Genomic DNA, 22,974 nt, shown 5'->3' with positions numbered 1-22,974 from the left:
GGCTGGGGATGGGTGGGGGGAACCGGCCGAGCGTGCCTCCCATTGGCTGTCGCGCCGCGGGTGGGCGTGGCCTCACCCTTCTATCCCTGGGGAGGGGGGCAGCGCGCCGCGTTCCCATTGGCTGCTCCCGCGGTGGGAGGGGCTCGGGCCGCCGCGCGCGCGCCCCTCCGCTCGCCTCTCATTGGCCGCGCCGGCGTTGGGGCGCCGCGCCATTGGCCGAGCGCGCGCGGTGGGCGGGCCCGCGGCGCGGGGCGGGACGCGCAGGCGCGGGCCCGGCGCTCCCTGAGGCGGCGGCGGCGGCTCCGGCGGCTCCTTTGTTCCCCCCGCCGGCACCGGGCTCGGGATCGCGTCGGGATCGGGCCGGGATGAGCCCCGGGAAGGGCTCCGGGAAGGGCTCCGGCTCCGGTAAGGCCGGCTGAGGGCGGGTGAGGGGAGGATACGGCGGCCCGCGAGGGTCACGGGCCCTTTGTTCGGCACCGGCGGCGCCCTCAGCGCGGGGCCTTGGGGGTTCCCCTCCCCCCGGCAAGATCGGGACCCCCCTCAGCCCCCTCAGGATCGATGATCGATCCCCTCTCAGAGGATCCCCACAGAGGATTCCCCCTCAGGATCCATCTCCCCTCAGAATATCCGCCCTCAGCCCCCTCAGGATCGATCCCCTCATAGGTTCCCTTCAGGATTGATCCCCCCTCAGAGGATCCCCCCTCAGGATCCATCCCTTCAAAGGTTCCCCTCAGGATTGATCCCCCCCTCAGAGGATCCCCCCTCAATCCCCTCAGGATTGATCCCCCCCTCAGAGGATCCCCTCAGAGGATCCCCCCTCAATCCCCTCAGGATTGATCCCCTCTCAGAGGATCCTTCCTAAGAGGATTCCCCTTCAGCCCCCTCAGGATCCATCCCCTCATAGGTTCCCCTCATAGGATCCCCCCTCAATCCCCTCAGGATCGATCAGAGGATCCCTCCTCAGAGGATCCCCTCAAAGGTTCCCCTCAGGATTGATCCCCCTCAGGATCCCTCCCCCCTCAGAATATCCCCCTCAATCCCCTCAGGATCGATCCCCTCACAGGTTCCCCTCGGAGGATCTCTCCTCAGAGGATCCCCTCAGGATTCCTGTCAGGATCGATCCCCCCTCAGAGGATCCCCCCCTCAATCCCCTCAGGATCCGTCCCCTCAAAGGTTCCCCTCGGAGGATCTCTCCTCAGAGGATCCCCTCAGGATTCCTGTCAGGATCGATCCCCCCTCAGAGGTTCCCCTCAAAGGTTCCCCTCATGGGATCCCCTCAGGATCCCCTCATAGGATCCCCCCTCAATCCCCTCAGGATCGATCCCCTCAAAGGTTCCCCTCGGAGGATCTCTCCTCAGAGGATCCCCTCAGGATTCCTCTCAGGATTGATCCCCCCTCAGAGGATCCCCTCAGAGGATCCCCCCTCAATCCCCTCAGGATCCGTCCCCTCAAAGGTTCCCCTCAGAGGATCTCTCCTCAGAGGATCCCCTCATGGGATTCCCTCATGGGATCCCCTCAGGATCCCCTCATAGGATCCCCCCTCAGCCCCCTCAGGATCGATCCCCCCCTCAGAGGATCCCCCATCCGAAATCCCCCATTTCCCCCCCTCTTTTTTTATCCCCTCTTTCCTCCCAAATCCGCTTTTCCCGCACCCCTAAATCCCCTTTTCCCCCCTTGCCCTCCATATCCCCCTGTCCTCACACAAATTCCCCCTTTTCCCCCCAAATATTCCCGGATTTTTTTCCATTTTTGTCCTTCCCGAGGACACCGAACCCCCCTTGGTCCCCCCCCAGCCCACTCGTATTTCTGGGAATTCTGTTTAAAATCCCAATTACATTTTTGGGAATTCCGTTTAAGAATCCCAATTACGTTTGTGGGAATTCCATTTAAAAGTCTCAGTTTTGGGAATTCCATGTAAAAATCCCAATTACATTTTTGGGAATTCCGTTTAAAAATCCCAATTACGTTTTTGGGAGCCCCAATTATGTTTTGGAAATCCATGTATTATTATTGCTGCTATTATTATTATTACTATTATTATTATTATTATTATTATTATTATTATTATCATCATTATCACTATTAATAGTAATACAATACAAATATCAAGTATTATTGTAAAATATGAGCGTAATTATGTAATAATATATAGCACATAATATATGTATTAGATATAATATATGCTGTACTTAAATAATTTATATAATAATTGATAATAATATAAAAATAAAATAATGCAATGCAAGAACAATGAAATAATTGCTGTAACTTAATGACAATAAATTTACTGTCATAATAAAATATAAGAATAACCAGATTGTGGCATATAATATATGTAATGTATAATATATGTTAATATATTATATATAAATTTATAATAATTATGAAAAATGTAACAATAATGGAATGCAATACAAAAACATTTGTTCCAAACTTTATTATTTATTCCTGAATTAAATTTTTATAATTATTAACGTATTTTAAAGTATTTCTTCCCTGCAAGCCAACAAATTCCCCAAAAATCCCCCAGATTGAGAAAATCTCTGTTTTTTAGGAATTTTCTTTTCTGCTGATGCTGCCGGGTCATGAAATTCCCAATGAATTCCTCATTAATTCTCATTTTCCCCCCAGCCTGGCGTTAGGAGCTCGTCCCTGGAGGCACTGAGGACTGCCATGCCCTTAGGTAGGTGCTTGGATAAAATTAAATTAAATGGAAAAGGGGAGGAATGGAGAAAAGCTCAAATGATTACATTTTGATTATTTAATTAAAGTGGAATAATTTGTATTAAACGAACAATGATATTAAATGGAAAAGGGGAGGAATGGAGAGAATGTCAAATAATTACATTTGAATTGTTTAATAAAAGGATATAAATTCTATTAAATAAAAAAGAAATGAAATGAAAAAGAGGAGGAATGGAATAGTAAATGGAGAAAATGGAAATAATGAAATTTTATTATTTATGTTTTATAAATTTTAATACATTTATATATTTTTATACTACATAAGTGTTACATATTTGTATAAACTAATTTAAATGCAATAACTTTTATTAAAGTAAAAATGAAATGAAATGAGAAAGAGGAGGAGTGGAGTAGCAAATGGAGAAAATCTCAAATAATTAAATTGTAATTATTGAATTATTAAATTATTATTGGAATTCCTCACACACACTGTGGAGAGTTCCCTGCTCATTCCTTGGTCGTGGATGGGGAAGGGTCTTGCCCACTTGGTGCTCCCTCAATTCCAGAATTATTAATAATTAATCATTAATTATTGCCGGAATTAACCAGATCCCCATTCCAGGTACCAATCCCCAGCTCCTGGTGTGAGATGGCTGCTCCAGAGCCCCCCCTGGGCAGGACCCCATGGCTCTCCCTCTGTCCCAGAATTATTAATCATTAAATAATTATTAATTATCAATCACTAATTAATCCCAGAATTAACCAGATCCTCATTCCAGGTACCAATCCCCAGCTCCTGGTGTGAGATGGCCACTCCAGAGCCCCCCCTGGGCAGGACCCCATGGCTCTCCCTCTGCCCCACGTTTATTAATCACTAATTATGAATCATTAATCACTAATTATCAATTATTAATCACTAATGAATCCCAGAACTGACCAGCTCCCCGTTGCAGGTGCCCGTTGCCAGCCCCTGGTGTGAGATGGCCACTCCGGAGCCCCCCCTGGGCGGGACCCCCCGGCCCGGCCCCTCTCCGGGGCCCGGCCCATCCCCGGGCTCCATGCTGGGCCCTTCCCCCGGCCCTTCTCCCGGCTCCGGGCACTCCGGGCACTCCGGGCACTCCGGGCACGCGCTGCCGGCGCCGGGATACGCCCCGGACACCATCCACCCCCTGCACAAGGTGAGAGACCCCAGACACCCTCGGGTTTGGGTGGGATTGATGGGTTTGGGATCATCCACCCCTGCACGAGGTGAGAGACCCCAAAATCCCAGACCCCAAACAGCCTCGGGTTTGGGTGGGTTGATGGGTTTGGGATCATCCACCCCTGCACGAGGTGAGAGACCCCAAACAGCCTCGGGTTTGGGTGGATTGATGGGTTTGGGATCATCCACCCCCTGCACGAGGTGAGAGACCCTGGAATCCCAGACCCCAAACACCCTCGGGTTTGGAGGGATTGATGGGTTTGGGATCATCCACCCCCTGCACAAGGTGAGAGACCCTGGAACCCCAAAACCCCAGACCCCAAACACCCTCGGGTTTGGGTGGATTGATGGGTTTGGGATCATCCACCCCCTGCACAAGGTGAGAGACCCCAAAATCCCAGATCCCAAACACCCTCGGGTTTGGGTGGATTGATGGGTTTGGGATCATCCACCCCTGCACAAGGGGAGAGACCCCGGAATCCCAGACCTCAAACACCCTCGGGTTTGGGTGGGATTGATGGGTTTTGGACCATCCAAGGTGAGAGACCCCAGAATTTCAGAATCCCAGAATCCTGGACCTCAAACACCCTCGGGTTTGGAGGGATTGATGGGTTTGGGATCATCCACCCCCTGCACAAGGTAACCAATCCCAGAATTCCAAAATTCCGGACCCCAAACACCCTCAGGTTTGGGAGGGATTGGTGGTTTTGGGATCATCCACCCCTGCACGAGGTGAGAGACCCCAAAACCCCAGAATTCCAGAACTCCAGACCTCAAAAACCTTCAGATTTTGTGGGATTGATGGTTTTTGGACCATCCAAGGTGAGCAACTCCAGAATCCCAGATTCCCAGACCCCAAACACCCCCGCGTTTGGGTGGGATTGGTGGTTTTGGGATCATCCACCCCTGCACGAGGTGAGAGACCCCAGAATTCCAGAATTCCAGAATCCCAGACCCCAAACACCCTCGGGTTTGGGTGGGATTGGTTGTTTTTCCTTTTTCTACCTCTGCCATTGAAGGCTAAACCATCCAATCAAGGAACACCTTAATTATTTTCACTTTTAACCCAATAACTCACCCCTCGAAGTCCACAATGCGGATTTTTCTGTCCAATTACAAAATACCACCCAAAGCCATGGAGAAGGAGGGGAAGAAGTAAAGGTGAGGAAGAAGAAGGTGAAGAAGAAGATGAAGAAGAGAAGAAGAAGGTGGAGAAGAAGGTGAAGAAGGAGAAGAAGAGGAAGGTGAAGAAGAAGAAAGATAAGAAGAAAAGAAGAAGGAGGTGAAGAAGAAGAAGAGGAAGGTTAAGAAGAAGGAGGAGAAGAAGATGAAGAAGAAGAGAAGAAGAAGGTGGAGAAGAATGAGAAGATGGAGAAGAAGAAGGAGAGGAAGGTAAAGAATGAGAAAAAGAAGGTGAAGGAAGAAAGAGAAGAAAAAGGTGAAGGAGAAGAAGAAGAAGAAGGTGAAGGAGAAGAAGAAGAAGAAGAAGAAGAGAAGAAGAAGATGAAGAAAGAGGAGAAGAAGGTGAAGAAAAAGAGAAGAAGAAGGTGGAGAAGAATGACAAGAAGGTGAAGAAGGAGGTGAAGATGAAGAAGAAAAGAAGGTGGGGAAGAATGAGAAGGGGAAGAAGAAGAAGGTGAAGGAAGAAAGAGAAGAAGAAGGTGAAGGCCAGAAAGACTCTCCTGCTCCAAAAACGTGCTGAAAAACCTCAGGAATGGGAAAATCCCCCATCCCAGCCCCATTAATTAACTCATTAATTGAGAGGTTTTTCCTCCTGGATTTTGGGCTTTAACAACAATTCCTCTCCCGTAATCCTGGGGGGGGTTTAATTTAAAAAATCCTGGGAATTGTGCTGTGGGAAGGAGTTTTGAGGCCGGAGCAGCTGGAGCCTGGCATTTCTGGGAATAACGAAACGGATTCTCCAGCTCCCTGGGAGTTCCGCGGGGTGGGCGGGCCGGGAGCAGCGTTCCCTCCGGGAGTTCCCTGTTGATTTCCCGGGATTCTCCCCCCTGCAGCCCCTGGACGCGATGCACGAGAAGGGAATGTCGGAGGATCCGCGCTACGGGCAGATGAAGGGAATGGGAATGCGCCCGGGGGGGCACGCGGGAATGGGGCCCCCCCCCAGCCCCATGGATCAGCATTCCCAAGGTAGGGATTGTGGGAAGGGGGGGAAGGGGAGGGGCCAGGGCCAGATCCTGGATTTTGGGAGGTTTTCAGCATTGGGATTGTGGGAAAGGGGGGAGCCAGGGCTAGATCCTGGATTTTGGGAGGTTTTTGGCATTCCCAAGGTTGGGATTGTGGGAAGGGGAGGAGCCAGGGCCAAATCCTGGATTTTGGGAGGTTTTCGGCATTCCCAAGGTTGGGAGCACGGGAGGGGGGGAAGGGGAGGAGCCAGGGCCAAATCCTGGATTTTGGGAGGTTTTCAGCATTCCCAAGGTTTAAGTCCTGGACAGCAGGGCATAAATCCGGGGGTTTGGTAGCACTCCAGGGGATTTCCAGGTCTGCATGGTGGATTTTGGGAGGGGATTCCTTGCTCCTTATTCCTGGCTAAGAGATTTGGGAGCGGATTTCCCTTTCCAACTGCCTCGAGGGTGGGTTGGGAATGGGATTTCCCATTCCAAATGCCTCAAGGATGGGTTGGGAATGGGATTTCCCATTCCAACTGCCTCGAGGTTGGGTTGGGAATGGGATTTCCCATTTCAAATGCGTCTAGGATGGATTTGGAATGGGATTTCCCATTTCAAATGCCTCAAGGATGGGTTGGGAATGGGATTTCCCATTTCAAATGCCTTGAGGATGAATTGGGAATGGAATTTCCCATTCCAGTCGCCTTGAGGATGGGTTGGGAATGGGATTTCCCATTGCAGCTGCCCTGAGGATGGGTTGGGAATGGGATTTCCCATCCCAGCTGCCTTGAGGATGGGTTGGGAATGGGATTTCCCATTCCAAATGCCCCAAGGGTCTGTTGGGAATGGGATTTCCCATCCCAGCTGCCCCAAGGATGGGTTGGTGTTACTTTGGTGCTCCGTGCAACAGACTGGCGAGCAGATTTCCCCTCCCTGCGGGGTTTAGCCTGGAAATCCTTAATTTCCGCTGGCTCCAGCCGCAGCCCCCTCCTTTCCCTTTGGAATTCACCCCGCTGCGCCGCTCCCCTGTTCCCTGCCAGGTTACCCATCCCCTCTGGGGGGCTCCGAGCACGCCTCCAGCCCGGTGCCCTCCAACGGCCCCTCCAGCAGCGCCGCGGGCGGCTCCGGCGCGGCGCTGGACGGCTCCGGCTCCGACTCGCCGGCGCTGGGCCGGGGCCCGTCCCCCTTCAACGCCGCCCAGCTGCACCAGCTCCGTGCCCAAATCATGGCCTACAAGCTGCTGGCACGGGGGCAGCCGCTGCCGGAGCATCTCCAGGTGGCCGTCCAGGGCAAGCGGCCGCTGCCGGGGATGCAGCCGCAGATTCCTGCTCTACCTCCGCCCGCCGGCGCCGCGCAGGGCCCGGGGCAAGCGCCCGGAGCGGGGCCGGCGCCGCCCGGGTATTCCAGACCTCACGGTGAGGAGGGGCTGGGGCACGAGGGGGGCGCTGGGAGTGAGCTGGGGATGTGTCCTGGGGGATCCAGAGGGAGTTTGTCATTGTTCTGGGATCTCTGGGGAGTTTGTCCCGTTATGTCCTGGGATCTGTGGGGAGTTTGTCCCTTTCCATTCTGGGATCTGTGGGGAGTTTGTCCCTTTCCATTCTGGGATCTGTGGGGAGCTTGTCCCGTTCCATTCTGGGATCTGTGGGGAGTTTGTCCCTTTCCATTCTGGGATCTGTGGGGAGTTTGTCCCTTTCCTTTCTGGGATCTGTGGGGAGTTTCTCCCTTTCCATTCTGGGATCTGTGGGGAGTTTGTCCCATTCTATCCTGGGATCTCTGGGGAGTTTGTCCCGTTCCATCCTGGGATCTGTGGGAGCTCATCCCATTCCATCCTGGGATCTGTGGGGAGTTTGTCCCATTCCATCCTGGGATCTGTGAGGAGTTTGTCCCGTTCCATCTCACGTTATCCTGGGGAATCCAAGGGAGCTTGTCCTGTTCTATCCCAGGGGATCCTTTGCTCCCAGTTTGCCCCAGTATCCCCAGTTTGGGTTTCCATCCGTGTCCGTGGGCATTCCAGGGGCTGGGATTTCGGATCCATCCAGGCTCTGGCAGTTCAGGGGAGAGGGGGCTGTACCTGAGGCTCTCCCCCAGGAGTCAACATCCTCATGGGATTTCCCTCTTTTTTTTTCCCTTTCCTGCCTGATTTCTGGGAATTTCCAGGAATAGGAGGGCCCAACATGCCCCCTCCCGGACCCTCAGGAGTTCCCCCCGGCATGCCGGGACAGCCCCCCGGGGGCCCCCCCAAGCCCTGGCCAGAAGGTGAGACCTGGATCACAAAACTCCTGGGAATTCATCCCAGATCTGTGAGCTCTGGGGGGTGGGAATGGACGGAAGTTCCTGGTTAAAACCCTGGAACTGGGGCTGGAATTCTGTGAAGGGCTGGTTAAACTTCCATGCTGGTGCTTTGCAGGGATGCCTGTGCTCGTTCCAAGATAGATACCTGGAGTTTTTTGGGGAACTGTGCTTAATTCTCCGGAGGTTTGGGGAATTTGGGGTTGATTTCCAGACAAATTATTGGACTTTTTTGGGGATTTAGAGTCGATTTCCAGGTAACTGATAGGAATTTTGGGGGGAATCGGGATGAATTTCCCCTTAAATCCCTGCAGTTACTCCACAGGCTCATTCCGAGCCAGATACTCCCATTTCTGTGGAACTCCCCTTCGTTCCTGACCAAACAATTGGGATTTTTTGTGGGCGTTGGTACCCAAATCCCCCGGGAAGCTGCTCCCGTGGTGCCCGGGCCGGCATTCCCAAAATTCCCTGTCCCCACAGGGCCGCTGTCGGCGGCGGCTCCGGGCGGGGCCCCCCAGAAGCTGCTGCCACCCCCCCCCGCCGGCCGCCCCTCCCCGGTGCCCCCGGCCGTGCCCCCGGCGTCCCCCGGGCCCCCCCCGCCCTCGCCGGGGCAGCCGGCGCCGCCGGCGCTGCCCATCCACCCCAAGCAGAACCGGATCACCCCCATCCAGAAACCGCGCGGGCTCGACCCCGTGGAGATCCTGCAGGAGCGCGAGTACAGGTACGGCCGTGGCCGTGGGGCCGGGGGTTCCCTCTGCCCGAGACCCCCCCGGGGCCTTCCACCTGCTCCTCTTTCCATTTCTCTCCTTCCTCCCCTCCTCTTTTCTCTCTTTCTCTCTCTTCTCTTTCCTTTTCTCCTTTTCTTGCTTCCCACCCTTCATCTCCTCTTTTTTCTTCTCCTTCCCATCCTTTTTTTCCTTCTTCCTCTTTCTTTTCCTCTCCTTCCTCCTCCTCCTTTTCTTGCTTCCCACCCTTCATCTCCTCTTTTTTCTTCTCCTTCCCATCCTTTTTTTCCTTCTTCCTCTTTCTTTTCCTCTCCTTCCTACTCCTCCTTTTCTTGCTTCCCACCCTTCATCTCCTCTTTTTTCTTCTCCTTCCCATGCTTTTATTATTTTCCTTCCTCTTCCTTTTCTTCTCCTCCTCTCCTTCCTCTTTTTCCTTCTCCTCTTGCCCCGTTGTTCCCGCAGAGCAAGAGGACAATTTCCTTGGAATCGTCTTCTCCCAATCCCAACTTCCCCCCATCCCCTTTTCCCTCTTCCCAATGTCCACAGGGATGAGCAGGAGCACGTTCTCCTTGGAGATTCCCAAGGTTTCTCCCATCTCTCAACTTCATCCCATTTTTACCCTTCCCAAGATTCAGAGGGATGAGCAGGAGCACGTTTTCCTTGGAGATTCTTCCCGACCCTTCCCTGACCATGCTCCAGCCCTGCTCTGTCCTTATTCCCATGGAGGCCCCCAAAACTCATCCCAAGATTCTGGGGGCGACTTCCCAGCGCCCCCCACCGCTCTTCCCAACGGGAGCTGGGTCAGGAATGAGCTAGGAATGGATCAGGAATGATCCCAGAATCCACCCCCTCCTCCTCCTCAGGCTCCAAGCCCGCATCGCCCACCGCATCCAAGAGCTGGAGAACCTCCCCGGCTCCTTGGCCGGGGACCTGCGGACCAAAGCAACCATCGAGCTCAAGGCTCTGCGGCTGCTCAACTTCCAGCGCCAGGTGAGCGCCGGACTCAGGTGTTCCGGGTGTCCAGGTGACTTTGAGAGTGTAAAACTCTTTGTTTCCCTGCCCCTTCTGCGCTTAAAGGAGTCTGAATGTGTAGGGTTGGCTTCTTAAGGTTGTTTATTGTCGCAGGTTTCTCTCTGTCTCAGGACTTTTCATAGAGGTGCACAGAGAAAGAAAGAGAAAACATTTTCCATTCCTGCTCCTTGTTTTTCCCGTGTGGGAATGTGTTTGGGGAATTGTTTACCTGGGGTCATTGCTTGGTTGGATTCTGGTGAGGATTGTTTGGGGCTGGTGGCCAGTCCAAGCCACCTGTGGCTGGACTCTCAGAGAGGGTCACGAGTTGTGGGTTAGATTTGGTAGTTAGAAAAGCAGGTTTGTAGTTTTATTATCTCCTTTAAATAGTATATTAATGTATTATAGCATAGTTATAATAAGTCATTCAGCCTTCTGAACTGGGTCAGACACCATCGCTTCTTCCCAGTGGCTTCACCTGCACGTACAATAGTTTGTTTTTCTCTTGTCTGTAACGTTTTTCTCTGACTTGTTGAGCTCTGTCTGGCAAGCTGGCTGTGGTATTTTGTCTGCCCTTCAGTTTTTATACTAAAAACCACTGTGCTACGTTTACAACGATGTTCTGGTATCTATCATTATGTTGGGCAGCGTGTCTCTACCTTAAACCAACAGAAAAGTGTCACCATCACAGCAGGACATGGAGGGCAGGGAGAAGGAGGCCAGGACACGCCCAAATCCCTCCATCTTGTACCCCCTGAACCCCATTCTAAAAACCCCCAAATTCTACTTTTTCACCCTGTGTTAACTCGACTACCACACTCCTCAAACCCTTGTGGCTTGTAATTCCTCACCCAGAGTTGGCAGCTTTTCCCACGGGCTAAAATGGAAGCCGCAGCTGTTTTTGACTTGGTGCCAGGGTCTGGAGGCAGCCAGAGGGACGTCCTGGCTTCCCACGCGTCGTGGCGGCTGGTGGTGGTGGCTCAGGGGGCTTCTCTTGGGGTTGCAGCTGCGGCAGGAGGTGGTGGTGTGCATGCGGCGGGACACGGCGCTGGAGACGGCGCTCAACGCCAAGGCCTACAAGCGCAGCAAGCGGCAGTCGCTGCGCGAGGCCCGGATCACGGAGAAGCTGGAGAAGCAGCAGAAGATCGAGCAGGAGAGGAAGCGCCGGCAGAAGCACCAGGTCGGGGAATTCCCAGGGTCTGGGAAGTCCAGGCCGGGGCGTTCCTGGGAATCGGGGCAGGGATGGAGGTTTTCGGGGAATCGCCTGGTTTGGGGCTTGGGGGAGGTTGGCTCTGGATGGTGGCGGTCAGAGGTTTGGTGATGGCTGTTGGGAACACTCAGTGGCCCTTGGGACAACTTGGTGGCTGTTGGGACTCTCTGATGGTCATTGGAACCCTCTGCTGACCACTGGGACCGTCTGCTGACCATTGGGACCCTCTGCTGACACCATTGGGACTATACAATGTCTTCTGGGACCCTCTGCTGACCACTGGGACCTTCTATTGACCACTGAGACCATATGATGGCTGCTGGGATCTTCTACTGACCGTTGGGACCCTCTACTGACCATTGGGACCGTACTGTGTCTTTTGGGACCCTCTGCTGACCACTAGGACCTTCTACTGACCATTAGGATCCTCTACTGACCATTAGGACTTTCTACTGACCATTGGAACCTTCTATTGACCATTAGGACTTTCTACTGACCATTGGTACCTTCTGCTGACCATTAGGGCCCTCTACTGACCATTAGGACTTTCTACTGACCATTGGTACCTTCTACTGACCATTACGACCTTCTGCTGACCATTAGGGCCCTCTGCTGACCATTAGGACCCTCTGCTGACCATTGGAACCTTGTGCTGACCATTAGGACCCTCCAGTTCCCACCTCTCTCTTCCAACCCCGAACGCGACCGCTCCCGACTCCCCCCCGGCACCTTCCCGTGCCGCCGCCGCCATCCGACGGCCGCGTTCCCTTCCCGCAGGAATACCTCAACAGCATCCTGCAGCACGCCAAGGACTTCAAGGAGTACCACCGGAGCGTGAGTGGGAAGATCCAGAAGCTGACCAAGGCCGTGGCCACCTACCACGCCAACACGGAGCGCGAGCAGAAGAAGGAGAACGAGCGCATCGAGAAGGAGCGGATGCGCCGGCTGATGGTGAGCTGGGAAAAGGGACAGGACGGGCGGGATTGGCGTGGATGGCCGGGCCCAGGGGGTGGTCAGTGGTCAGTGAGGGTGGTCAGTGGTCCGGCCGGTCGCCCGTGGTGTCCCTCGGGTCAGTTGTGGTCAGTGTTTCTATTGATGACGCGTGTCGCTGTTGGACACGAAATGGGCACGCAGAGGCTTGGTGAGATCAAAGGAGAAAAAGAGCCAGTTTTATTCCAACATCTGGTATTTCTGGAATCCCAGAGGTGCCCGTGGATTGGAGGATGGAGTTACCACCTCTCCAACCACACTGCTCCAAAGATCAATCCATCATTTCTCTCCACCCGCAGAGAAACATGTAAATTATTCTGTTTCTACGTGACATTGTGTGGGAGCTCTGACTCTCAAATACGTAAACATTATCAGAAGGTTAAAGAAGTTCCATGAGGACTTCAAAACTTCCAAAAGAACTGTAACAGAAAACTGAACACTTTGAAAAATCAGGGCAACAGGCGTGGATGAGGGCGTTGAGTCCTTCGTTAGTAAATCTGCAGGTGCACTGAGGTGGGAGCTGTGTCCGGCTGCTGGAAGGTAGCCAGGCGTGTGCCCTGGTGGCCAAGGAAGCCATCCTGGCCTGGGTCGGGAATGGTGGGGATCCTGGGAGTTCTGTGATTCTGGGAACCCTGGAATTCTGTGAATCCTTTGAATTCTGGGAATTCTGTGAGTCCTGTGACTGTGTGAATTCTATGAAACTGGGAATTCTGGGAATCCTGTGATTCTGTGAATCCTGTGACTGTGAATCCTGTGAAATTGGCAATTCTGGGAATCCTGTGAAATTGGCAATTCTGGGAATCCTGTGATTCTGTGAATCCTTGTGATTCTGTGAATCCTGTGAAATTGGCAATTCTGGGAATCCTTGTGATTCTGTGAATCCTGTGAAATTGGCAATTCTGGGAATCCTGTGAAATTTGCAATTCTGTGAAATTGGCAATTCTGGGAATCCTGTGAAATTGGCAATTCTGGAAATCCTTGTGATTCTGTGAATCCTGTGAAATTGGCAATTCTGTGAATCCTGTGAAATTGGCAATTCTGGGAATCCTGTGAAATTGGCAATTCTGGGAATCCTGTGAACTTGGCAATTCTGGGAATCCTGTGAAATTGGCAATTCTGGGAATCCTGCGCATCCTCCAGCAGCCTCTTCATCCTCGCCCAGGGCGCCGGGGCTCGCCCAGGGCCGTGCGGGGCGAGCTCGGGCTGCTCCCAGCTGACCCCAGAGGTGTTTCTCACCCCGGGCAGGCCGAGGATGAGGAGGGCTACCGCAAGCTCATCGACCAGAAGAAGGACAAGCGCCTGGCCTACCTGCTGCAGCAGACCGACGAGTACGTGGCCAACCTGACCGAGCTGGTGAGGCAGCACAAGGCGGCCCAGGTGGCCAAGGAGAAGAAGAAGAAGAAGAAGAAGAAGGTGGGGCAAAGGAGAGAGCCAGGAATGGCTCGTGGGGGGAGCGCCGGGGCTGGGCTGCCCAGGCTGACTCCCCTTCCTTCCTCTCCTTCCACCTCCTCCTCCTCCTCTTCATTTCTCTCTTTACTCTTTTTCTCTCTTCTCCTTCCTTTTCTCCTCTCCTTTTCCTCTCCTTCCTCTTTCCTCCTCTCCTTTTCTTCCTTCCCAACCTTCGTCTCCTTCCCTTTCTTCTTCTCATTCCTAACCTTTTTTCCTTCTTCTTCCTCTTCCTTTTCCTCTTATTTTCTTCTCCTTCGTTTTCTCCTCTCCTTTTCTTCCTTCTCACGCTCCCTTCTCCTTCCCTTTTCTCCTTCCTATCCTTTTTTTCTTTTCCTTCTTCCTCTTCCTTTTCCTCTGCTTCCTCTTCCTCCTCTCCTTCCTTCCCGCCCTTCATCTCCTTCCCTTTTTTCTTTTCCTTCCTTTTCCTTTTTTTCTTCTTCCTTTTCTTCCTCCTCTCCTTTTCTTCCTTCCCTTTTTTCTTCTCCTTCCTTTTCTTTTCTTCTTCCTCTTCCCCTCCTTCCTCTTCCTCCTGCTCTTGCCCCGTTGCTCCCACAGAAGGCAGAGAACGCTGAGGGACAGGCTCCAGCCATCGGCCCCGATGGGGAGGTGAGTGCAGGCTCATCCCACAGGGATCCAGGAGATCTGGGATCCCCAGGGATCCACCCACTCCAGCCCACCATGGGCAGGGAGCGCAGTCCATGCCCTGACCCTAACCTGGTCCATCAGAATCCTCCTTTTCCCCCCATTTTTTTCCTCAATTGGGGGGATTTTTGGGGCTGAGAATTCCCAATCCAGGGGGGGGTTCTGAGGCTTTTTGGGGATTTTTGGGGCTGAGAATTCCCAATCCCAATCCCAGCCCCTGGACGAGACCAGCCAGATGAGCGACCTCCCGGTGAAGGTGATCCACGTGGAGAGCGGGAAGATCCTGACCGGCACCGACGCGCCCAAGGCCGGGCAGCTGGAGGCCTGGCTGGAGATGAACCCGGGGTATGCTGGGAGTACTGGGAGTACTGGGAATACTGGGAATGAGCCCGGGTATGCTGGGAGTACTGGGAGTACTGGGAATGAGCCCGGGTATGCTGGGAGTACTGGGAATGAGCCCAGGTATGCTGGGAGTACTGGGAGTACTGGGAGTACTGGGAATGAGCCCAGGTATGCTGGGAGTACTGGGAGTACTGGGAATGAGCCCAGGTATGCTGGGAGTACTGGGAATGAGCCCGGGTATGCTGGGAGTACTGGGAGTACTGGGAGTACTGGGAATGAGCCCAGGTATGCTGGGAGTACTGGGAGTACTGGGAGTACTGGGAATGAGCCCAGGTATGCTGGGAGTACTGGGAGTACTGGGAATGAGCCCGGGGTATGCTGGGAGTACTGGGAATGAGCCCGGGTATGCTGGGAGTACTGGGAGTACTGGGAGCACTGGGAATGAGCCCGGGGTATGCTGGCACTACTGGGAGTACTGGGAGTACTGGGAATGAGCCCAGGTATGCTGGGAGTACTGGGAGTACTGGGAATGAGCCCGGGGTATGCTGGGAGTACTGGGAGTACTGGGAATAGCAGAGCTGGGAATTCCAGAGCCACATCCCACGTGGAATTCCCTGTTTTCCCCCCCCAGGTACGAGGTGGCTCCACGCTCCGACAGCGAGGAGAGCGGCTCCGAGGAGGAGGAGGAGGTGAGGAAGGTCCCACCACAATCCCACTGGGAATGTTCTGGAAAGAGCAGAAAAGAGCTCGGAAATGGCTGTTTGGCAGCTCAGGAAAAAATGGAATGAAATGGAGCAAAACAGGGGGAGAACGTGGAATAAAATGGGATAGAATTGTAAAATACCATGGGTTAAAATGAGGCCAAATGGTAAAATAAAACGGGACAGAATAGTAAAATAAAATCTTATTTTACTGATATCACACCCTTTTAATTAACTACACCCCCACGATCTCAGTGTTACCAATTAATTTTGGCAGCTTTTTTTAACAGCTTTAAGTCAAATTTAGTGTTCTTGAACTTCATAATTTTTACCCGTTTTATTTTTAATTTTTAAGTTTTTTACTGATACCGCGCCCTTTTAATTAACGACACCCCCATAATCTCAGCGTTCCCAATTAATTTTGGAAGCATTTTTTTTACATCTTTAGCTCAAACTTAGTTTTTTCTTCCCAGGAGGAGGAAGAGGAGCAGCCCCAGCCAGCCCAACCAGCGCTGCCCGTGGAGGAGAAGAAGAAAATTCCAGATCCAGACAGCGACGACGTCTCGGAAGTGGACGCCCGGCACATCATCGAGTGAGCCCTTCCTCCCTCCCTCCCTTCCTCTTCCCATTTTCCTGCTCCAGCTTCCCATCCACAGCTGGAATGTCCTTTTCTCCTTCTTCCTTCTCCTTCCTCCTCCTCCTCTCCTTCCCTTTTTTCTTCTCCGTCCCATCCTTTTTTTCTTCTTCCTTTTTCTGCTGTGCCATGACCCTTTATCCCATTTTGTCCCATTTTATCCCAGTTTTTATCCCATTTTATCCCAGTTTTTATCCCATTTTATCCCATTTTATCCCCCACACCCCGTTCCCCCCTCTCTGACCCCGTTCCCTGGTGCTCCATGACCCTTTATCCCAGCTTTTATCCCATTTTATCTCAGTTTTTATCCCATTTTATCCCATTTTATCCCAGTTTTTGTTCCATTTTGTCCCATTTTATTCCAGTTTTTATCCCATTTTATTCCAGTTTTTATCCCATTTTGTCCTAGTTTTTATCCCATTTTATCCCAGTTTTTATCCCATTTTATCCCATTTATCCCCCACACCCCGTTCCCCCCTCTCTGAGCCCGTTCCCTGGTGCTCCATGACCCTTTATCCCAGTTTTTATCCCAGTTTTTATCCCATTTTATCCCATTTATCCCCCACACCCCGTTCCCCCCTCTCTGAGCCCGTTCCCTGGTGCTCCATGACCCTCTCTCCCGGTTTTCCGGGCAGGAATGCCAAGCAGGACGTGGATGATGAGTACGGGGTGTCTCAGGCGCTGGCGCGGGGTCTCCAGTCCTACTACGCCGTGGCTCACGCCGTGACCGAGCGCGTGGACAAGCAGTCGGCCCTGATGGTCAACGGCGTCCTCAAGCAGTACCAGGTGTGGGAACGTGGGACGTGTGGGGAGAAAACGGGGATGGGACGATGGGATCTGGAGCGGGATGAGGATCTGAGGTGGGACAGTGGGATTGAGGAGCTGGATGAAGATCTGAGGTGGGATGATGGGATTGAGGAGCAGGATGAGGATCTGAGGTGGGATGATGGGATTGAGGAGCCGGGATGAGGATCTGAGGTGGGATGATGGGATTGAGGAGCTGGATGAAGATCTGAGGTGGGACAGTGGGATTGAGGAGCTGGATGAGGATCTGAGGTGGGACAGTGGGATTGAGGAGCGGGATGAGGATCTGAGGTGGGATGATGGGATTGAGGAGCAGGATGACGATCTGAGGTGGGACAGTGGGATTGAGGAGCGGGATGAGGATCTGAGGTGGGACAGTGGGATTGAGGAGCCGGAGGTGGGAAGGAATAACGAGCTGGAGAGGGATAATGAATCTGAGGTGGTGTGGGGTAATAAACAGAATGGTATAAATAAATAAATAGATAAAATAATATTAATTTATTATAAATAAGTGTCCAATAAATAAATGGAGCTGAAGCCAGGGTGGGGATAATGAGCTGAAGTCACTCCCTGCTGAGAGCCAGACCCACCAAGTGGAATATCCCAGTTCCTGGCTCTGAATAATTAACCTGACCTCATTACCAGCTCATTTGCATGCACCCAGGCGGGGAGGGGGCCATTTTCCCACCCTGATTTGCATTCCCACAGATCAAAGGCCTGGAATGGTTGGTGTCCCTCTACAACAACAACCTCAACGGGATCCTGGCCGACGAGATGGGACTGGGGAAGACCATCCAGACCATCGCCCTCATCACGTACCTCATGGAGCACAAGAGGATCAACGGCCCCTTCCTCATCATCGTCCCGCTCTCGTGAGTGCCCGGAGAGTCCCGCGTCTCTCCAGCCCCACATCCCAAGATTCCCACCCTTTTTTCCGTGTGTCTTTCCCCACAGGACTTTGTCCAACTGGGCCTACGAGTTTGACAAATGGGCTCCTTCCGTGGTCAAGGTGTCCTATAAGGTAAGTGCTGAATTCCTTGGATCTCATTTCCTTGGATTCCATTTCCTTGGGTTCCATTTCCTTGGGTTCCATTTCCTTGGGTTCATTCCTTGGATTCAATTCTTGGATTCCATTTCCTTGGATCCATTCCTTGCATTCAGTTACTGGGTTCCATTTCCTTGGGTTCATTCCTTGGATTAATTTCTTTTCATTCCATTTCCTTGGATTAATTTCTTTTCATTCCATTTCCTTGGATTCAGTTTCCTCTCATTCCATTTCCATTCCAAGCTTCCATTTTCCTCTTCCTGCTCTGGAGGAAGCTGCACTGGGTCTCTGCTCCAAATCCATGAAAATCCATGAAAATCCCATTTTTGGTCGTTCCTCAGCAGCAGGAACCCCCAAAACCTCCTCACCTTGCTGGATAACAACCCCTCCCACCCCCTTTTCCTGGGAATTCCCTCCTCTCCCGACATTCCCGGTTGGAATTCTCCCTGCAGGGCTCTCCGGCCGCGCGCCGCGCCTTCGTCCCGCAGCTCCGGAGCGGAAAATTCAACGTCCTCCTCACCACCTATGAGTACATCATCAAGGACAAGCACATCCTGGCCAAGGTGAGCCCTGGATCCAGAGGTTTTCCCCATTTTCCCATGCTCAGGCTGTTGGGAAGGATGAAATTTTGACAAATCCAGATATTTGTGCTTGGCAGAAAGATCTCCGAGGGCAGAAGCTAAACGTGGGATAGAGATGGAAGGAGGTTTTGATGCAGAAGAATAATTGATGTCTAAATTTGGTTTCTCAGCTTCTTCTTTCTTATTTTATCCAGTTTTATGTCTTAGTAACCGCGATGAATTCCACAGTATCCGGAGAAAATTCTGATAAAAACGGTTAAAAGTGCCAGGTCCACACTGAGGCCTGAATTGTTCAGATTTCTACACTTCCCTCTCCCACAGATCTGCTGGAAGTGCAAGACCGTGGAATTTGGTGTCTCAGCTTCTTCTTCCTTACTTTATCCAGTTTTATGTCTCAGTAACCACCATGAATTCCACGGTACCCTGAGAAAATTCAGATAAAAACAGTTTTTAAACTGTTATTTAAACTTTTTTAACTGTTATGGCTGGTGCACACCTGAGATGTTCCGATTTCTCCACTTCCTCACCGTTCCACTGGAAGTACATGACCGTGGAATTTGGTTTCTGAGCTTCTTCTTCCTTATTTTATGAGTTTCTTTCTCATTTTGTCCAGTTTATGTCTTAGTAACCTCCACGAATTCCACGGTACCCTGAGAAAATTCTGATAAAACCAGTCAGAAACCAGCTGTGGCTGGTGCACACCTGAGATGTTCAGGCCCGTTCCTCCTCTTCCCCACAGATCCGCTGGAAGTACATGATCGTGGACGAGGGCCACCGCATGAAGAACCACCACTGCAAGCTGACCCAGGTGCTCAACACCCACTACGTGGCCCCGCGACGGCTGCTCCTCACCGGGACCCCCCTCCAGAACAAGCTCCCGGAGCTCTGGGCCCTCCTCAACTTCCTGCTGCCCACCATCTTCAAGAGCTGCAGCACCTTCGAGCAGTGGTTCAACGCGCCCTTCGCCATGACCGGGGAGAAGGTGCTGGGAAGGGGGATCAGGGAGAGGGTGGGGGCGTGCTGGGGATGGGTGTGAGGTTGGTGGTGATGGATCTGGAGGGGTTGGGAGTGTCCCTGGAACTGTGCGAGGTGGATCAGTGGCTTTAATGGATCTGGAGAAGTTGGAAGTGGCTCTGGAGCTGTGGCTCTGGAGCTGTGGCTCAGTGTCTGGAATGGATCTGGAGAAGTTGGGAGTGTCCCTGGAGCTCTGGGAGGTGGCCCAGTGTCACCACTGAGGGCTCTGTTCCCTTCCCTGGTGACAATTCCCTGCACTTCCCCATCCCGGGGTGGAGTCCATCCCACTCCAGGCTCACTGTGGGGTCAATCCCGCTAGGAATTGAGGCTCAGGAGGTTCTTGGAGTGTTTTGGGATGTTGGGAGGGTCCATCCACTTCCGTTTCTGGTGACAATTCCTGCTGCTGGTGACAATTCCAGGTGGACCTGAACGAGGAGGAGACAATCCTCATCATCCGCCGCCTGCACAAGGTGCTCCGGCCCTTCCTGCTCCGGCGCCTCAAGAAGGAGGTGGAAGCTCAGCTCCCAGAAAAGGTGACACTTCTGAGGGTCCCCTCACCTTTCCCCATCCCTGGAGATGACTGGGGGGGGTCCATCCTGGTCTTAACCCATCCTGGGAGATATGGATGTGGATATCCCACGCCAGAATCATCGCTGGGTTGGGTTGAGCAGGTTGGGTTGGGTTGGGTTGGGTTGAGCAGATGTTTGGGTTGGGTTGAGTTGGGTTGAGCAGGTGGTTGGGTTGGGTTGGGTTGGGTTGAGCAGATGGTTGGGTTGGGTTGGGTTGAGCAGATGTTTGGGTTGGGTTGGGTTGAGCAGGTGGTTGGGTTGGGTTGAGCAGATGTTTGGGTTGGGTTGAGTTGGGTTGAGCAGATGGGTTGGGTTGGGTTGGGTTGAGCAGGTGGTTGGGTTGGGTTGGGTTGGGTTGGGTTGGGTTGAGCCGGCGCTTGGGTTGGATCCCTGTGGCAACTGGCGGGCGTGAGGGTCACAGTGGTGGACCCCGTTGGGTCCTGGCAGGTGGAGTACGTCATCAAGTGCGACATGTCGGCGCTGCAGCGCGTCCTGTACCGGCACATGCAGGCCAAGGGCGTCCTCCTCACCGACGGCTCCGAGAAGGACAAGAAGGTCAGGATTGGGGAATTGGGGAACGCTGAGCATGGCTTTGTCTCCACTGTGGGCTGGGTTGGGCTCCCGACGTGTTTGGTGCTCCAAAGGCGCAGTGAGGAGAATGAAAACACAAAATAATTGGGAGAGGATGCACTGATCTCAGCTGAAAGCTGGAGGTGGGAGATTGCCCTGTTTTCCAGCTGAATTCCCCCAAAACAGCCAGCTAGGAGCAGCCTGGCCTCAAGGGGATTCGGACAATCTTAAAATTTATTTCTTTATCTATTTTTAAAAATGAATTTATTTTTACATTTATTTTTACATAATTTAAGTTCATTTAAAATAATGCTTTTATTTTTTTAATTTTTTTAAATTTATTTCAATGTCTCTGAGCCCCTTTTCGGGGCTGTGAGCTCCCAGTGGATGTTCCCAAACATTCCTGGGAATGCTGGACTGGCGAACGGGTGGAACCCAGCATTAATTTGGGTTTTTTTAAACCTTCCGGGTGGTTCCTGGCAGGGGAAAGGTGGCACGAAGACGCTGATGAACACGATCATGCAGCTGCGCAAGATCTGCAACCACCCCTACATGTTCCAGCACATTGAGGTGGGGCCAGCGTGGAAACGGGGATGAATCCAGGGGGGTGGGCCCAAAAAGGCAAAAAACCATAAAGAGTTAAACCCCGGAGAGCCAGGGGTGAACCAAAAAAATGGATGAACCCAAAATGACAAAAACCCTAAAGGGTTAAAGCCAGGAGAGCCAGGGATGAACCAAAAAAAAGGGATAAACCCACCAAAACCAGGGATAGACCAAAAAAAGGGATAACCCTAACAGGGATAAACCCAAACAGGGATAAACCCTAAAGGGTTAAACCCAGGAGAGCCAGGGACGAACCAAAAAAAGGGATAAACCCAACAAAACTGGGATTAACCAAAACCAGGGATAAACCCAAACTGGGATAAACCAAAACCAGGGATAGGCCAAAAAACCCTGAAGGGTTAAACCCAGGAAAGCCAGGGACGAACCAAAAAAAGGGATAAACCCAACAAAACTGGGATAGGCTCAAACAGGGATAAACCCAAACTGGGCTAAACCCAACAAGGGTGAACCAAATCAGGTCTTGAGGCCCGTCCACCTTCCATCGCTCTGTTTTCCACCCAGACCGATCCATGCTCCTCCTCAGCAGCTTCCCGAGGGCGCTGGGGCTCCTGAAGGCAGCTCCAGAGCTTTTGGGCCGGGCTCTGCTGGTTTCTGACGCCCTTCCTCCGTTTCAGGAATCCTTCTCGGAGCACCTGGGGTTCACGGGCGGGATCGTGCAGGGGTGAGTGACGCATCCTGGGATTCACGGCGGAGAAATCTGCTTTTTACGGATTTTTACATGGTGGAGAAATCTGAATTTATAAACTCAGAAGGGTTTCTAGGGGTGGAGGAGGCTGGCTCCCACCTCATGGAGCCAGATGATCCCAGCCAGGAGGGGGAAACACCAAATTTTCGGCCTCAAATCCCGTTTATTTCCTCTCACCACGCCCTTTTTTACCCATCCCAGGCTGGATTTATACCGTGCCTCCGGGAAGTTCGAGCTTCTGGACCGGATCCTGCCCAAACTCAGGGCCACCAACCACAAGGTGCTGCTCTTCTGCCAGATGACCTCCCTGATGACCATCATGGAGGATTATTTTGCTTACCGTGGCTTCAAATACCTCAGGCTGGACGGTGAGTGCCCCCGGGCCGGGGTGTGGGGGGTCACTGGTGTCCCCAGGGGGGTGGTGGGACGGTGGTCGAGGTGGAGCTCGAGGTCAGGACATCAAGGAAAGAGAGCAAGAGCTGAAGAAATGAAGATACTGGGTTGGGTGGAGAGGTGTTGAGGAACAGCAAGGTAAAAAAAAGGAGAAAGCCATCAAGATACGAAGATAAATGCCTGAAGTAAAGATGTAGAGAAATCAGAATAGGTGTGAAGGTAAGGAGATAAATTTCAATGTGTCAAAGCAGATATGAAGGGAGGAAGTGAGATAAGATATCGATAACTATAAGGATTGATGTCTTCATGTCCAGATTGTGTGATCAATATCGAGACACTGACACTGAGACATCAGCACTGAGATTGATATCAAGGTTGATATCAAGATTTTAAACATCAATATCTTTGATATCCAGATTGCAGGCTCAGTATCAACACATTGAGATAGCAAAATTGATATCAGTATTTACATTTAGATCAACATCAAAGACATTGAGATAGATATCAAGATCGATATAAAATCAATATTTTGATATCCAGATTGCAAGGTCAATATCAAGACACTGAGATAGCAGGATTGATATCAGTATTTATATTTAGATCAACATCAAAGACATTGAGATTGATATCAAGATCAATATCAAATCAGTATCTTGATATCCAGATTGCAGGCTCAGTATCAACACA

The 22,974-nt window shown here is 52.0% G+C and overlaps 1 protein-coding gene across 7 annotated transcripts in view; it reads left to right on the top strand.

Annotated features, from left to right (window-relative positions):
• Positions 1-245: 245 nt before the first annotated feature.
• The window catches only part of SMARCA4 (SWI/SNF related, matrix associated, actin dependent regulator of chromatin, subfamily a, member 4), a 35,207-nt gene continuing 12,478 nt past the window's right edge, over positions 246-22,974 (top strand). For 4 of the 7 annotated variants that reach the window (XM_053969570.1, XM_053969569.1, XM_053969566.1 and 1 more), the window contains exons 1-25: positions 246-405; positions 2,632-2,683; positions 3,639-3,863; positions 5,902-6,034; positions 7,053-7,427; positions 8,170-8,268; positions 8,782-9,022; positions 9,890-10,016; positions 11,041-11,214; positions 12,022-12,195; positions 13,480-13,647; positions 14,239-14,289; positions 14,540-14,670; positions 15,299-15,356; positions 15,842-15,960; positions 16,638-16,788; positions 17,515-17,678; positions 17,761-17,827; positions 18,304-18,414; positions 19,172-19,414; positions 19,866-19,979; positions 20,463-20,570; positions 21,069-21,155; positions 21,824-21,870; positions 22,096-22,262. In XM_053969570.1, coding sequence (XP_053825545.1) covers positions 3,666-3,863; positions 5,902-6,034; positions 7,053-7,427; positions 8,170-8,268; positions 8,782-9,022; positions 9,890-10,016; positions 11,041-11,214; positions 12,022-12,195; positions 13,480-13,647; positions 14,239-14,289; positions 14,540-14,670; positions 15,299-15,356; positions 15,842-15,960; positions 16,638-16,788; positions 17,515-17,678; positions 17,761-17,827; positions 18,304-18,414; positions 19,172-19,414; positions 19,866-19,979; positions 20,463-20,570; positions 21,069-21,155; positions 21,824-21,870; positions 22,096-22,262 — 3,307 coding nt within the window. In that variant the 5' untranslated portion in view covers positions 246-405; positions 2,632-2,683; positions 3,639-3,665. The remainder of the gene's footprint in view (positions 406-2,631; positions 2,684-3,638; positions 3,864-5,901; positions 6,035-7,052; positions 7,428-8,169; positions 8,269-8,781; positions 9,023-9,889; positions 10,017-11,040; positions 11,215-12,021; positions 12,196-13,479; positions 13,648-14,238; positions 14,290-14,539; positions 14,671-15,298; positions 15,357-15,841; positions 15,961-16,637; positions 16,789-17,514; positions 17,679-17,760; positions 17,828-18,303; positions 18,415-19,171; positions 19,415-19,865; positions 19,980-20,462; positions 20,571-21,068; positions 21,156-21,823; positions 21,871-22,095; positions 22,263-22,974) is intronic. The other 3 variants (XM_053969571.1, XM_053969568.1, XM_053969567.1) reach the window with 2 other exon arrangements.

This window comes from Vidua macroura, unplaced genomic scaffold (genome assembly GCF_024509145.1).
Source record: "Vidua macroura isolate BioBank_ID:100142 unplaced genomic scaffold, ASM2450914v1 whyUn_scaffold_246, whole genome shotgun sequence".
Classification (NCBI taxonomy): Eukaryota; Metazoa; Chordata; class Aves; order Passeriformes; family Viduidae; genus Vidua; species Vidua macroura.
This window is presented reverse-complemented; position numbering and strand designations above follow the sequence as displayed.